This window comes from Ochotona curzoniae, unplaced genomic scaffold (assembly GCF_017591425.1).
Source record: "Ochotona curzoniae isolate NIBS_2020 unplaced genomic scaffold, NIBS_Ocur_1.0 contig_3332, whole genome shotgun sequence".
Classification (NCBI taxonomy): Eukaryota; Metazoa; Chordata; class Mammalia; order Lagomorpha; family Ochotonidae; genus Ochotona; species Ochotona curzoniae.
The window spans coordinates 4,449,112-4,465,722 of NW_024465816.1; the positions used below are offsets into that span (position 1 = coordinate 4,449,112).

Sequence of the window (16,611 nt, forward strand, 5' to 3'; positions counted from 1 at the left end):
CTATGGGATGCTGGTGCTTGAAGGTGGAAAATTAGCCAGCTGAACCAAAGCAATAGCCCCCAATATTGTTTAATTAAGCATTTTGTATCATGTAAATTAATGGCAAGAAAAAATGTTTTAACAGTATTGCTTATAATAAATCATTAATATATACTTTCTGGCTACTATTTTTTTTTTCACTTTAGAGATAAAACCAAAATTAAAATATCTGGGTGCATACTTTTCAACATCAAAAACAGCTATAATTTTAAAATGGCACCAACAAAGCAATTATTATTTTATGAATATCAATGGTCTATAGTGAAACAGGATAGTTTAAGTATCTTATACTATGGCCAATTTTAAGTATTCTCACTGAAATCAATTACAAATGTTTTCATGAAAGACGTCCCTACAAAGTTGGCAGACTGAAATAGTGATAATGGCTGTTCAAAACTAGCTTTATGCAACACTTGGACATTAGGCTGAGCTGGAACCCATGGACAGTTTTACAGTATTCATAGTATTTGTGAACAACCACTCTTGAAAAATAGGAGATTGTTGCTTTAATAAAAATTATGCACTTTAATAATTTTGACTAGGTATTTCAAATTGTTGCACAGCCAGAGACCCAAATAACTTCAAATGATCAGAGACAGCTACGGTAAAAATTCTTAAGTGTCAGTATTTTTAATGTTGTATACATCAAATTATAGCAAGACAACAGACACAAACAGGAATGCAGCCCCTCTGGTGTCACGGACAGCACACTGAATTACAGTAAACCAAGTTTGTGTTCTACCATCAAGTGTGGCTCTCCCATTAGTTCACTTTGCGACGGATCTGAAAACAAACAGAAACAAACATTTCAAGATTCTCAAAAATGATTCTCTACTTACGAGACAACCCAGAACAGTCCAAAGTAATCCACAGTACCAGATAACAGACCAGCAGCCGCCTGGGGCCAGGGTGGACACTGACTGGGAAGGGCCAGGGGAACTTTCTGGGGGCAGTGAGGGCGTAGGCACAGTTAAACACATTTGTTAAAACTCACCAAACTGCTACCTGCAAATGTCGCATTCTATTGTATGTCAAATACATCTTAATACAGTTAACAAAGAAAAAAAGAGAGAAAGAACAACTTTTTCAAGTTTCTAATAGCTTTACAGATGACATTAGGAACAATCTCTCCATATATTGCAAAAATATTTCACTATATATAATTTTATGATCTGGTATATACACGCAAAAACAGATCATATGTCCAAATCAAGGGAATTTTTTACATGTTCACATTCTTGTTCACAGAAAAGTCAAAAGTCTGATTTTAACTAATACATTTTATAAACTAATACTAATAAGAAGACAGGCTCTCCCACGCCTTCCAACAGTGAACCAGAAACAGAATAAAAATGTAATGAACTCAATGAGTGAGTACTTGCTCTACACCGCCACCCCAGGAGCAACAGCGCTCTGTGACCGTGAGGAGGCCGGGACCTCCTGAGACCACGGAGCACTGGCCCAGCTGCAATGGACCCTCAATACGCACTCACAAGAGTCATGTGGCACAGCTGTTAGTACAGTAAGGTGCATCCTAGCCTACAGTTAACACTGTCCTGTGCTTCCGAGGGAGGAAGACAAAAAACAGCATCTCTCAGACCTGGTACTGATGTACCCAAGGTATGAACAGTACAATATGAACTGTGGTTAAAAAAAAAAATACAAGGCAACGGCAAATATTTTTTGACTACATACATTTGTATGAAGACACAAAGTGTAAAAGGGCAGAGTAACTAACAATAAGGGAGAGAAATGGGACAGTGTAATATCTGAGTTTGTAACGTTACAAATGTTTTATTTACGTGTCTACAACATCCTAGTAAAAACATTTTTTACACTTCTGACTTAAGTATACGCTTACTACACAAACCTTTTCTGATGTTGTTTTTCTGCCAACAGAATACAGAATACCACATCAGTAACGAACCTGCTGGTGTGCTGCCAAGCTCACTGGGAGATGGGCAGGGGGGACTGGAGCCTCTCAGATGCCCTAGTTTACCCATCACTAAGAAAGATTTGTGGAGCTCATACAAGTCCCTTATCAGCATTAACAACATCCATACTAACTCTGCTAGCACCCCACGCGTGTGCTTCCCTTCCTTGTAGAATGACGTGGCCAAGCACTTCAACAAACAGATAAAAATGTCATCATTTCCACACTTGTCTCCAGACAATGTTTAGATTAACAAATTATACCCTCATGAACTTAAACTGTATTCTGGGCCACAGCTGGTAAGGAAAATGTGGTCAGCAAGAATTTCAAGTATTTCCTATGGATCCAGCACTAAATAGACCCCAGGACACAACAGCGCTCAACAAGCTTGTATTTAAGTTGAGGAGGACAAATAATAAACAAGGAAAACATCAGAGACGTGTTACGGGAAGAATTAAGGTGCTGTGAGGTGACAGTCCAGGAAGGCCTCTCTGACGGTGGGATCTGAACAATGAGGCAGGAAGATGGTCTGACAAAAATGTAAGCTTGGAGGTGAAGCCACACACATGTGATGTCAATTCCCATGAGGGAGAAGCACCCAAAGTCGGAGCACAGCGGCTCCGGCGTGATCAAAACCATCCACCTACCAGGGGGTCTTGCCAGCTAACACCCATCAATCAGAGATGCAAGGAATGAACTGAAAGAGATGTCTACAGAGCTAACAATCTCTTTAAACATCAAATTGCATCACATCCCACTTCTGCTTAAAGCTACTGCAGTTTTCCATCGCTTTCTGAACAAACTCCAAACGTGTTTTGTTGGCAGACACAAGTGCCATCCGTTCTCTGCCATCTGACTTCATCTTACTCCACTCTCCGTCCCACTCAACACTCCAATCAAACAGGTGTTCCAGTGTTCTTCCGTGTGGGGCTCTCTGCAGAGGCTCCTACTGCCTTTCTGGTCTCTCTTCAAGGCTGGGGTTCCTGCCTCTCATAAAAGCCTCAGCTGCTCTGAACTCAGCTCCTCTCCTGGAAAGAAACAAGCCAGACCCACTGCCTGTAGGAGGTGAGGCTCAGGGAACCAACAGAAATGCTGACCATCCGGCCACCGCTACTGCCTGGGAGTCAGAAACGAGCCTTTGGCGCTAGGGTCCTACATCTCCTGCCGGCACCCAAGAAACCACAGCAGGCTCTCTTGTGAGCCGCAAGCCTTCAGCTCTTCAGCTGTTCTCAGGGTACCCTGAACACACACTGCTTCTTCTGGCTGAAGTAGTCCTCCCTTGATTTATAGTTTAACTCATTTGCTCTTCACCAACTACCTTATACGTCGTATTCCCAGAGGCAACCACCTCTCCTAACACAACAGCACCCTTTTTAGTCCTTGAATTGATTGCAATTGATGACTGTGTTGGTATTTCAGCTGTGAAACATGTGCCCCTCCCACTGGAGAGCACAGATGTTGGTTTCGTTCACTGCTGTATACTCAGGGCCCCTGCATCAGCACCTGACGCAGAAGGACCTGACTGAACAAAAGCCCAGTAAACTTCTCTCCCTTTCTTCACACTGAATTACAGAAGCGGAGGTTTAAAGATTCATTTTCAGAATTAATACAAACTACATGTAAGTATACACCCACTGACTAGTTTTATATGAGATCCAAGTTCAATGTAATAGCTTAGGAATCCCAAGTTTTCCTGTCCTCAAAACATTCCCCCAGGGAAGACTCTCACAGAGGAGGCCTGCTAGACTCCTGTTGTGTCCACGGCATTTCCTTACCGGACATCAGCAGCCAAGCAAAACCACTTAATCCTAAGCCTGTAGGGTTTCTCCTTCTCCTGCTCTGCTGGGGTACCACACGCAGGGGCAGAACGGACAGGACGGTATTTGTTTATCTTCCGCAGGCCCAAAGAAATAGAGGATGCTGAATGCATTGTTCTTACTTAAAAGTCATTTATCTCACACATAATACAATCATTCTGAGTGCTTTATGAAAAATAGAAAATTCTTTTCTACTCATGGCCATGTATAAGAGCATAAAAATTATATTTGGGAAGCTATTTTTAAAGAAATCTTTCATCCTATCTGCTCCATCACTTAAAAAAAAAAAACCGAGGGCACAAATACTGTAACAAGTACCATTGTTACGTCACCCCAGGAACATCTTATCAGGCCACCACAGCAGCGAGGCTCAGGACATGAATGCATGATGACCATTACTTGATTAACATGGTAACAATCTTAATTTCACAAATAATCTTCACTTTTAAACTGGGAATCATGTGTAAGGTGATTAGGATAAGCTGAGAATGCTTGGGAGCAAAGACTGCACCCAAGCCGTGTCATCCTAGAACCTGTGCTCTGCCCCACTTCACGCCTCTCCCTGGTCTTGCGTGGAGAGAAGGAACCTGAGAGCGGAAAGCCATGCACGCTGTTCTCAGCGCTCAACACAGAGGAGTGTCTCCGGACTCCCCAGAGGATCCAGGCTCCAGCTCCAGTCCTGCCAACACTCACAAGAGAATCTCAGCTCAGCCAATGAATCTCTTAAACTTGAATCCTTGTATGTAAATGGGAGAACTGGATTATATCCATGGCTCTCAAACTTGTAGTCTGATATTCACACACACACACACAAAAGCTTTTTTGCATCCCATTATAAACATACAGAGAGTAACTGAAATTTAAGTATTTCCTAAAACATACTTCCTTACCACAAAAAGAAAAGAAAATCACTGTCACCATTCAATTTTCTGTAACCATCGATTTTGTTTTGTTTGCTATTAACGCCTCATATATAATAGGAGTTCCATAAAAATGTCTGAATGACACTTACCATTGAGAATATCTTCAAATCCAATAGTCTCATCATTACCTCTCAAAATATCCAGTGAGAGGTTTGAGCTCGTAAGAAATGGAAGACGCTGAACCTTCAGAATAACAGTGAGATTAAGAAAAATTACAGACCATAACCCAAGAGCCAATATAATCTAATTTCATATTCTTCATTCTGTAATTGCAAAACTAAGTAAAATATCAATTTATCTAGTGGAGAGAAAGAACAGCTCATATTTTACACAGAAAGTTTTTAAAAATCCCTTATGGACCAGCACTACACGGTCTAAGCTACCACGACAACTCTGGTATCCCCTCTCATGGTGCCAGTCCAGGTCCCCCTGCTCCACCTCGGATGCTGCTCTCTGCTAAAACAGCTAGGAGCACAGCAGGAGACGTCCTCTCGCCCCCAGTGCCTGAGACCCATCACCAGATGGGAAATCCAGGTTGGAATTCCTGGTCCCTGGCTTTGGAATGGCCCAAATCTCGATATTGTGGGCATTTGGTAAGTTAATGAACAGGTTAAAGATCTCTGTTTCTCTGCCTTTCAAACAAACATAAAATTAATCTTGATAAAAAAAAAAACTCAAAACTTGAGTGAAAATATGCCAACACAGTAAAACTATAGCTCTTCCTGACTTAATCATATGTTTGCAAATATTCTGAGGCTTTACTCCTATCTAAGAAAACCACCGGAACACATCACATGATACAATACAAAATCCCAGAGACTTACACCATATCTCATTTCTGATACAAAGGGGATGGTGGAATTTCCAAGAAATTCTGACTCAGGGGTTCAGTGTGGCAGCCTAGTGGCTAGATCCTCGCCTTGCGAGCACTGGAATTCTGTATGGGCACTGGTTCATGTCCCGGCTGCTCCACTACCCATCCAGCTCCCTGCTTGCGGCCTGGGTAAGCCCTGGAAGATGGTCCAAAGACTAGGGACTCTGCACCCATGTGGGAAACCTGGAAGAAACTCCTGACTTCAGATCGGCTCAGCTCTGGCCAATATAGCCATTTGAGGAGTGAAGCAGCAGATAGAAGATCTTTCTCTCTGTCCTTCTCTGCATAAATCTGCCTTTCCAATAAAAATAAATGTTTAAAAGAAAGAAATTCTGACTCATAAGAATGCTCTACTCAGACGGCTTCACACTGTATGCTATTTTATATTATTTTCAAGGAAAGACTTCTACCACAGACCGCTGTCTAAGTACAGTACAGGGGAGAAGGCATAGGCTAGCATAGCAGACTGAGCTGGAGTCAAATTCTGACCTCGGGCCCAGCACGATGGCATAATGGTTAAGGTCCTCGCCTTGAACGCGCCGGGATCCCATATGGGTGCCAGTTCTAATCCTGGCAGCCCCGCTTCCCATCCAGCTCCCTGCCTGTGGCCTGGGAAAGCAATTGAGGATGGCCCAAAACGTTGGGACCCTGCACCCGTGTGGGAGACCTGGAAAGAAGTTCCTGGCTCCAGGCATCGGATCAGCACAGCGCCAGCTGTTGCCACTACTTGGGGAGTGAATCATCAGCAGACAGAAGATCTTCCTTCTCTGTCTCTTCTCCTCATTGAACATCTGCCTTTCCAATAAATATAAATAAATCTTTAAATAAATAAATAAAACAAATTCTGACCTCATGAGCAAGTTTCCTGACCCATGTCAGCCTCTACTTTATCATCTGTGAAATACAACAACAGTGCCATCCTCTCAAAATTCAAGTACAGTATGAAGTATGTAATCAGTGGCGCAGGGCAGTTTCTCAGCCAATTTTAATGCAGCCAAAGCAAATCTTCAGTTTCCATGTTCTATCAGTGGAGCAGAAGTTACAATTGGCGTCAATGGAGGTAATATGGGATTTTGCAGGAAGACTACCAAATGAGTACCAGATGGTTAATGACCAAATAGTACCAGCATTTTAAAAACAATAATGCCTTCAGAACCTAAGGGGACAGTTATGCTCAGATTTTGCCGTCATTCCAAAATGATATCCAGACTAAAGATATATTGCCAATAAACACTGACCTATAGAATTTTAAATCTTTATAGTGTGGGGGAAAAAAACAAGTCAAGAGAAAAAGAGGAAGAAACGAAAAATAGGAGTTTATAAATTAAACTAGACAGCAAGGGGTCTGTCAGGCTGCTGGTTATATCAGACATACTGCCCAGAGAAGGCATCAAAAGCATGTAAGAGGTGTGGGTATCTGGGGCCGTTCAGACACTGCCTGGTATGCCACATTCCTTCCTGCACTGCCTGGGGTTGGGACCTGGCTCTGCTCCTGACTCCAGCGTCCTGTCAGCACTCCGGGAGGCAGAGGTAATGACTCCATTCTTGAGTTTGTGTTACCCACATCAAAGACTCAGGTTGAGCTGAAGACTCCCGGCTTTGGCTGGGCTGATCCCAGCTGCTGAAGGCATTTGGAGAATGAACCAATGGATATGAGCTAGTTCACACTCTCACGGTCACGCTAAAAACAAACAAACAAACAGACAAACAAAAACCCAGGGAGAAGCAGAAACAGTTACACATCTCACCAAGCAAGAACTACCCAAGTAGGAAAAAATGCTCAGGACTCATGGCAAGATGTTTGGATTAGATGGCTTTAAAAGCTTAGGTCCAAAATATGAGCAACATGCAGCTGAAATCTAAGCAACAGACAGGAAAATTTAAAAAGTCTTTAACAATTCTTTGCCAAATGTGTTATTTCATCTCTTCTTCCGAATAACGTTATGCTGTTTTTACTGCGCTCTCCATTTCACATGAAAAATAAGGGGGAAAAATGAGGTGCATAAAGGTCTCTCACTCACCGGCATTTTTAAGACTAGAAGCCGAAGTCAAGATTCAGTCCCCAGTTATTTTGACTTGATGCTACATACTCTTTAGAGCATTTTTCTTGGGAGGAAATACTCAAAATAGTTTTTAGAAGAATTTAGTCAATAAGATTAATGGCATTAATAGAATTAATTTAAAGACCCAATTTTAATTAAGTCAGAGAAAGGAATCCATATGACTAGGAAAAAAGTGCAAAGTCTAACAGAAAGAACATAATCAGAAAACTTTGAGCACTTTAGCGGGGTATGAAATATAGTAAAAATGAAGGGAAAACCAATTTAAGAGTATAGAAAAAAAATCTTGAAAAAAAAAGTGGCGCCCATATGGGATCCGGGTGTGTGCAAGGGGAAGACTCTAGCCACTAGGCTACCACGCCGGGACCGAGTATTCTATTTTATGATGCTTTCCTCTATGAAGTAGGAATCAGGGTGACGTCTTAAACAAAGAGGAAAAGTAAACAGGCTGCAGGGGAGTATAGGTAAGCTTTGAACAGCTGCTACAAACTCATGACTGATAACACATGCTAAAACACCCCTCCCCGAGAGCCACACTCACCTGCCGCACTGCCTTGAACTCCATCTGCAGCTTGAGCGGAGCAAACAGACCCTGGATGTTTCTCAGTGTGGAAAAATTCATCTTATCTTGGTTGAGCTGGAACTACAAATGACAATCTAACTAACGCTGCACTCAGGATGCAGCTGCCAACAGCTGGCAGTGACGTGCGTAAACGGGACTGTGACATCAATAACACAGCTTGACACACTTCACAACATCTCAGAACACATGTACACATAGTAACCACAGGTAACAGTGCAGCTTATCAGGGCAAAATGATTAAATCTCATATTTATTATACTAACTATGCACTTAATTCCTGTTACAATTGTGTATTTACAAGGCATATTCTTATACAATTGTGTATTTACAAGGCATATTCTTATTTTAGTACTTCTGATTACTACTGTAAAACAGAAAAATTATTATTTGGAATATAAAAAATGTTACATGCAGGATTAAAAAAAGTGAATTAGAATATGAAAGTTTGCATCTCAAAAAACTCTGGAAAGAAATACCCAGACCAGCATACCATTCTGTAAATTAAACTACAATGTTTAGCTTTTGGGGGTGGCAGGGATTAACTGGGTGGTGGGGAGAACTCCGATGCTCTGGGAAATCAATTTGTAGTGGGCACTAATCGGCAAGTTGTCCTATTTTTACCAAGCGCTGATATCATATTTAAGAAATCTTAATTATCATCTACACACTTCAGGCAAAATAAATCATTTTAACACTGTCCCAAAATGTCTTACATGGTGGTGACTATGATACAATCAGTCAAGCTAAGGTAATTATGATGAGGTCAAGAAGTAAAAGGGCTTTCTGTGATTTTTATTATACCATCTTCTCAGTGCATCTGTGGGACACGACTAGGGCCCACAGATACGAGGCTTGCAAGTCAAGTGCCTAGTAACAGGATTTGTCATTACTTTAGCTTGACAGAGCAAGATAATGACAAACTGCCCGATGGAAAGATTTGCCATTTTCTTAAGCAGATGTATGATCTCCATTTCTAAGTGAAGGATTTTCTTGGAATATTGTTATTCTCACATAAAAAATAATTTATGAAGGAAAATCCAGTTCATATAAACTTTGATGAACACAGTCCCCTTTTCATGTGAGCATAAAATCACAATTAGCAATCAACACACAAGCTAACAGAACAGACAAAACTAGGCTTCATAGCAAAGCACAACAAAACAGATCTAACAGTGCATCCTGGAGGCTACGCTGTAGGGAGAAAGACACTGAGTACAGGACACCGTGTTACTGGTCGTCAGTGACGGTGGGGAAGGGAGGAGAACAGAGCTGTCCTGCGCTCAGGGGCATCACTGGCATCTACCTAATCACGGCCAGAATTAACACCCAACCAGCCACACCACTGTGACAATCACAAACGTCTCCACAGACATCGCTGCTTCCCACTTGCCCCGCCAGTTAGGAGCTCCTGGCTTAACTGACACTGGTCACCTTTCCTCCATCACCTCTGCAACTCCCAGTCATGGGGAGCTGCTAGAGGCCAGCCGTTTGTCAAGGAACAGGCTCCTACTAACTTTATTTTATAGACTAACAGGCTACAATTTTAGCAGGTTTAAGCAATCTGCCCAAGTTTACTGAACTAACAAGCATGGCTTCTGTAATTCAACTACATAATTCACACAAAAGGATTGAAAACAGGTAAGTGACACCGAATGTCAAACAACAGTGAGTGAGCCGTCAGCTGGTAAAGCTGCTGCTTGTGACACTGAAGTTTCACTTGGAGTCCTGGCTACTCTGCTTCCAATCCAGCTTCTCACTAATGCACCCGGGAAGGCAGCTGAGGATGGCCAAATCCTTGGGGCATTGCCTGCCATGATGGAAACTCAGATGGAGTTCTGGGTTCCTGGCTTCAGTCTGGCCCAGCCCTGGCCGTTATGATTTGGGGAGTAAATCAGCAGATTAGAGAACCTCGGTCTCTCTATGACTCTGCCTTCCAAATAAATAGTAAACAAATCTTTATTGGAGAGAGCGAGCGAGCGAGTGCTGTGCCACAAGGAGCTAAGCTGCTACCTGCTATGGCAGTCTCCTGTACTCAGCTTTCTGCTTCTGAAGCAGCTCCTTGCTGATGCACCGGGAAAGGCAGTGAAAGAAGGCCTCTGTCACTCACAGGGGAGATCTGCACAGAGCTGCTAGCTCTTCGCTTGGGCTCAGTCCAGACCTGCCTGTTGCAGTCATTTAAAGAGCAGACCAGTGAACGGGAAGCTTGAGCAATCTCTCATTCCCTCTCCTTATCATTGTGCCTTTCAAATACATAAATAAACTTAAAAACACACACACACACAGAGGCAGTAGAAATAAGCCTCAAAAGATCTATGAAGCTTTTAGGATTCACTCTGGTAGGTGACACTCAGATTTGCCAGCTTCTCTTAGCATACACTGCTCAGAACTGAACTAACATTCCAAGTTGAACACCAACACATAGGAGAGAATATGAAAGTCCTCGATTAGTCCCGTGTATAACATTAACAAAGACAAATTTTGCAATAAATACTCTTGTAGTAGCTAATGTAATTAACATTATGAAGTTTCATATAGTCAATCAAGTTTATCCTACCTACCTAGGTGTAATTTGCTGTACATGAACCCAAAAGTGGAACTTCACACCCCACTTGTATATTTTTCTTAAAATTTCACCCAGCCTAGTGGTCTGTTTTGTCATCAGCAATATAGCTCAATTATTCATCAAAATGAACTACCAGCCTTTTCCTCCAGAACACCTAATTCTAATGGTCGCCCTCAAGTCTCTCCTGCTATTCACCCTGCTAGCCGAGATGCACGTAGTCAAGATTCCTTTCAAAACACTTTCTGTAAATGAGCAATTCCTTGGTCATGGCAAAGTACAGCTGTCAGTCAAGTGCCCCACCCTGTATTGCTGTCAGCCCATAATCCCCTGTCTCATCCTCAAGGGATCAGATCACCTCACTCTGACTCATCTGGTGATAAGGTGGGAATGAACTAAGACAACGCGCTACGGCTCACTCAGCTGCTGGAAATCACTACTCAACACTCACAGCCACCTCCTTCGCAGTCCACTAAGGACGCTGCTGGGACCGAGACCACCAGACATCTGTCTTTCAGGTGGCTCCCTTTTAGAAACACAGAATACTTTTTTCATTTTCTTCAAAGATAATTAGCCATGGTTCTACACTCATACATGCTCACAGTCACATGCTCTCAAGTCTGAGTTGGAACCTGAATGCACTTAAAGCAAACTCACAGTTCCTACACTTTCCTCATCTTTCTTGTATTGTAATTTCATAATTACATCATTTGTTGTACTTTCCTCATCTTTCTTGTATTGTAATTTCATAATTACATCATTTGTTGTACTTTTTTAAAAATTAGATTCATTTGTATTTGAAAAGCTGACTTACAGAGAGGGATAGAGAAACAGGTATCTTCCATCTGCTGCTTCACTCTCCAAATGGCTGCAACAGCTGCAGTCGGGCCGCCCCAAAGCCAGGCACTTTCTCTGCTCTCTTACATGGCTCTAGAGGCCCAAGGGCTTGAGCCATCCTCCACTGCCCTCCCAGGCCACACACAGGCAGCTGAGATACAAACTGGCATCCAAATGGGATTCTGGCATTGCAGGTAGAGGCTTTACTTGCTATGTCACAACACTGGGCCCTGTTTTACCCTTTCTTACATACAAATATTTCCCTTTGCTAAAGCAGCAAAAAACAGGGGCTGGCACTGTGGTATATCTGGTAAAGCTACCACTTAAAATGCTGGCATCTCATCAGGATACCCTGCTGCCCCACTTTCAAACCAGTTCCCTACTAATGAACCTTGGAAAGCAGCAGAAGATCCCTGGATCCCAGCACCCACACAGGAGACCCAGATGAAGCTCCTGGCTCCCAGCTTTGGCTTGATCCAGCGCTGGCCACTGCGGCCATTTGGAGAGTAGAAACAGCTTATGAAAGACTTCATTCTTTCTTTGCCTATCCCTCTCTGTAACTCCATCTTTAAAATAAACAAGCCTATATTTTGTACATATAAAAAAGCAAAAAACAGCAAAAAATAAAACCTGAACAACAAAAATAACAAACAGAAAATGGCCTAAACAAGGTTTGTCACCTGGGTGACCCTGTGCCATTTTTCTATAGTGGCCTACTTCCTCTTCCTGTCCTAAACACATATTTAAAAACCTTTAAGTTGCCTTTAGATCATCCGTATTTGCTATTTCCTGAGTGGGAGTAGTGACTTCTGAGTTCATATTTGGTAAATACTATCCTGAAACTTCCTCTGTCCCTCCTCTAAGAAGCCTTCCAGAAGCCGGACACATGGGTTGCTGCCCCACTCCTGGTCCTCCCTACTGCTGACGAAACCTCTTCTCAAACGCCTGTGTTTCCCAGCGGAAGAGCTCCCTGGCGAGGGTGGTATGTCCTCTCTGTGTACCTGACCGTGCCTAGAGAGTCCCCGCTTCTGGACTCTGAGATGCAGGACCTGAGAAAGAGGTCAAGGCTACAGAAACAGCCTTGGAGATCTACAGGAAGGACAATAAGGGAAAAATATAACAGAAAACCTGAGTGTCGCATGTCAACATTGTCCTGAGCGGAATGGACAGATGGATCAACCTTCAGAGAGGATAGGAAAAGGATGTATAAAAGAAAAGAACGGACAGGGCGGAGTTTCAGTAACAATCCAAGAACGTGAAAGTCTACCCTACAAGGACATGAAAAATAAGAACTTGTGTACTTCATGGTCAATCTTTAGCAGCAGAATTTTTAAATAAAATTACATCAGAAAAGCACCAATAAAATATTTTTCTACTAGAGGACATACATAAAAATGGGCAATATACTTACATTTTTTTCTGATAGTTCGAGAGGGTGACTGGGCAAGAGTTCATTTTTCACACAAGGAAAACTAAAAATGAACAAATAAATAAAACATTTAAAGAGAGATCAAATATCACAACATTCAGAGATAAAAACTGCACAGATCAAGGGCATGGCCAGAACGGGAAGGCAGGAGCGTGGCATTCTTAAGTGACTACGCAGTTCTGTATTACCTTCGCGGAGGCAGCCCCAGGACGCCACGCCACAGTGCGTCAAAATGCCCACGAGCCTGTGTCAGAACGACTAGCTTCTTCCACCCCAGGGACCAGCCAAGTCACCTCCCTTGCCCACACCATTTAATACTACCTCCTAAACTAAATACGTTTCTACAGCCCAGCAATTGTTAAAGAATACTGCAAAAAAAAAAAAAAAATACTTTACAGACACAGTCTTATTTTAACAAAGCTGAAGCCACAACTTCTCCACACACCCTTTCCGCAGAAGATCATGACTTTCGAAAGGCGCACTCGCTGACAGCTCAGTAACTGGAATGCTGTCCTTCAGCTGAGAGCCAAGGCCCCGGGCATTCTGCAACACAGGAAAAAATACTGTTATATACAAGGAAGAGTTTAAGCAACACACCCTGAATACCCATAGAGAAAAAGCACTTTTTAAGCAGCAGAAAAAAAAAGACACAGTCTCTACCCTGAGACAGCCCAAGATATAGACCTGTAATGACCAGCCTTGGGCCTCATGGCTGATGGACACGTGTAGTACAAGGACCATATTTTGGAGTGGGAGGGACTTGTGAGCTGATCCCTGCATGCTGCCAAACTCAGACATCCCAAGAGAAAACCAACACGCATCCAGGTGTGAAAATCTTGGCCTTCCCTTAGTATCCATGGCTATGGTTTCCTGGAGTCCCCTGACACAAGCATCTATAGATGCTCAAACCTCTTACAGGAAGAGATACAACATCCTCCTCCACTCCTTAAAGTCATCTCTAGATCACTTCGAACATCCAGTACAACATAAACAGCTGTTACACAATTGTCTACAGCATAAGGATATCATATATTGTACATACTGAGTTCAGATACATTTTTTTCCCCTATGATTTTGGTCCAGGGTTAGCTCAACTTGAGGAGGCAGAGCCTGGGGACATAGAGGGTCAGCTGTGAAACTTAACAAGCTACGCGTAATCCGAAACAACTGATCAAACACAGGGAAAAGCGAGGCACAAACAGGAGCTGACAACATGGAAAGCAGGGAGGCCACCATGCAGAGAAATGTGGGTCCTGTTCTCAGAAGGGTTCTGCCAGGATCCAATTTGCTTTCACTGCAAAGAACTCTCCCTGAGATCGGAATGTGCAACACAGAGGGAAAAAGTGCAGCACACAATCCTGAGGAATGTCATTCCTTAAGGACAAAGATGATGGGAATGACCACAGCCAGACAGCTAGAAAAGTGAGGTCAGAGAAGCAAACGGAATTTCAGAAATTCTGTGGTTTCTACAAGACGTGGGCACTAACTCTTTTTAAAAAATGCATTTAATCTAATCAGGGCAGTGTAAAGCCATTAAAAAGTGAAATACTCAGTGAATTGCACTGATGGGTGGATCAGCTCCCTACACAGCAGTCCCAGGCAGCCGGCAGTGACCGAGCATTCAGACACCTCTTACGTAGAAGTACCCTGCCAGGTGTCACGAGCCTGTCCATCTCCCACCAGCTTACACTAATGAAACATCAAACAAGTACAACGGAGCAGGACAGAGGCACATCACAGGGTGCTGATCTTAAATCACAGATTTCTCACGTATCAATAACCCCGCCATTCTGCAGAAAAACATAAAAGAACTAGCAGGCACTCTGTTGCTGAATCTTACATCAGCTGGAAAACGAGGAAACCAGCTTTTTAACTCATTTCCAATTCCCTCTTATGTGCTATTTGGTCAAATACTTTATCTGGCCCAGGCTCTTAACAATAAAATAATTTCAATACCATGCCATGAGGTCCCACCATCTCACACCCACTCATTTTCCAGGTGTGCAGAGCAGGGTTTTTAAAGTGCAACATCTTTTACACTAAAACCACTCTACAATTGTTCATTCAGTTATCAACGTCTGCAGGATAAAGTCCCGGATGGTAAACCCACAATTCAAGAGCCGATAGGATAGGTTCCAACTCCCCTCCATCCAGGAAATGCTGATGGGAAAAGAAAGGTGTTCCGGCATCACAAAAGAACCACTGCAGGAGGAGCGAAGCTTCCAAGCATCCCCCCTCTTATCACTGTCCTCCACGAGCATCTGCAATGACGGTGCCTGCACGCTTCATCGTAGAGCAATAGGAGTTCGGTCTAGGCGCAAAGCAAAGGGGGCATTTCCCATCCCTGGGTCCCGCTGTCACTGTCCTGTTGCTAATTTCCTTCCGCACAGCATCAGGACTCGTATCTAATGCTCCCACCGGGCAGCATGAGAAAGGAAACCTATGAAGACCTCATCACCCCTTTACAAGGAATAGCAGTTATTTCCCAACAAGGCGTTTGGGATTTGGACGGCCCTGTGGCCGGGTTTCCATGTCAAGTCATTGGTCACGGTGATGAAAGAGGAGGGTGGAGCAGCAGGACGGAGCTGGGGAGGAAACTGGCCAAAGGGCAGCAGCAACTCCGATTCTCCCATCAAAGATGCTTGTAAGGCAAAACTGAGGTGCACAACTGCGACCTGCTGCTGTGGGTCGGTGAGCAGGGGAAGACAAGGTCCGAAAGAGAGAAAGAGAGAGAGAGAGAGAGAGAGAGAGAGAGAGAGAGAGAGAGAGAGAGAGAGTGTGTGTGTGTGTGTCGGGGGAGACAGATGGAAGGTTTCCCCCATTCAGCAAAGAGGAGTGGGCGGCGCCATCCCCACCCCACCCAATGCTGCTTTGGGGTTCAGCGCCAACCCCCGGGAAAGGGGCAGCTGGGAAGGCGCGCGCCCGACGAAGCAAAGGCGAAGGGACAGCACTGAGCCCACCCGTCACTTGCAAGGCCAGCGTCGGAGGGACGTGACTCGGCAATCATGGCGCCCGCCGCCGGGGCCTCCTGCGCACGCCGACCGGACCCGCTGCAGCACACCGGGCTCAGGCTGAGCGCCTCCAGGCCTGTTCCCGCCCGGCCACTGTCCCGAGAGCGCCCCAGACGGAGTCGGGTCGCCCGGGAACTCACCATTTTCAAGGCTTGCAACCAGCGGCCACACGCACGTTCCGGTCAGCCAGCCCCACCGCTCACTTCCGTTGCCGGGGCCCGCCCCGCCTCCGTCCGCCGGAAGTGCGTCCGTCCGGACGAGGAAGGAAGCCGGACGCGGGGCAGCGGAGAGGGAGCGAGCTGGAGGATCGGCTCCCACGCCTGTTTCTCCCGGGGGAGCGAGGGCCGCGGGCGGACTGGGGTGTGAGCGGGCGGACGGGCGGGCAGGCGGGCGGAGAGAGGCTGGGGTGTGAGCGAGCGGACGGGCGGAGAGAGGAGGCTCGGGGACACGGGGAGTCGACACGGACAGTCTGCACTCACGGAGGGGTTTTGCACTTCACCGAAGGGCAAACGCGGGTTCGGTGGGCTCAGTGGTTGGCCTGAGAT

General features: G+C 44.4%; 1 protein-coding gene across 1 annotated transcript; it reads right to left on the reverse strand.

Moving 5' to 3' along the window:
• Positions 1–650: 650 nt before the first annotated feature.
• On the reverse strand, positions 651–16,321 carry LOC121156245 (proteasome maturation protein). The gene is made up of 6 exons (XM_040979848.1): positions 16,207–16,321; positions 13,501–13,598; positions 13,038–13,098; positions 8,188–8,289; positions 4,802–4,895; positions 651–822 (listed from the first exon to the last, which is right to left on the reverse strand). Exons 1-6 carry the CDS (start codon positions 16,207–16,209, stop codon positions 755–757), a joined length of 426 nt encoding a protein of 141 aa, XP_040835782.1. The 5' UTR covers positions 16,210–16,321; the 3' UTR covers positions 651–754.
• Positions 16,322–16,611: the final 290 nt, after the last annotated feature.

Bases quoted from the DNA above. Each gene is read 5' to 3' on its own strand.
- LOC121156245 (XM_040979848.1), bottom strand. The intron at 13,099-13,500 runs GTGTGTGGAGAA...GTTCATTTTTAG, and splicing joins CATGATCTTCTGCGGAAAGG to TTTTCCTTGTGTGAAAAATG. The intron at 4,896-8,187 runs GTGAGTGTGGCT...GTTATTCTGAAG, and splicing joins AGTTCAAGGCAGTGCGGCAG to GTTCAGCGTCTTCCATTTCT.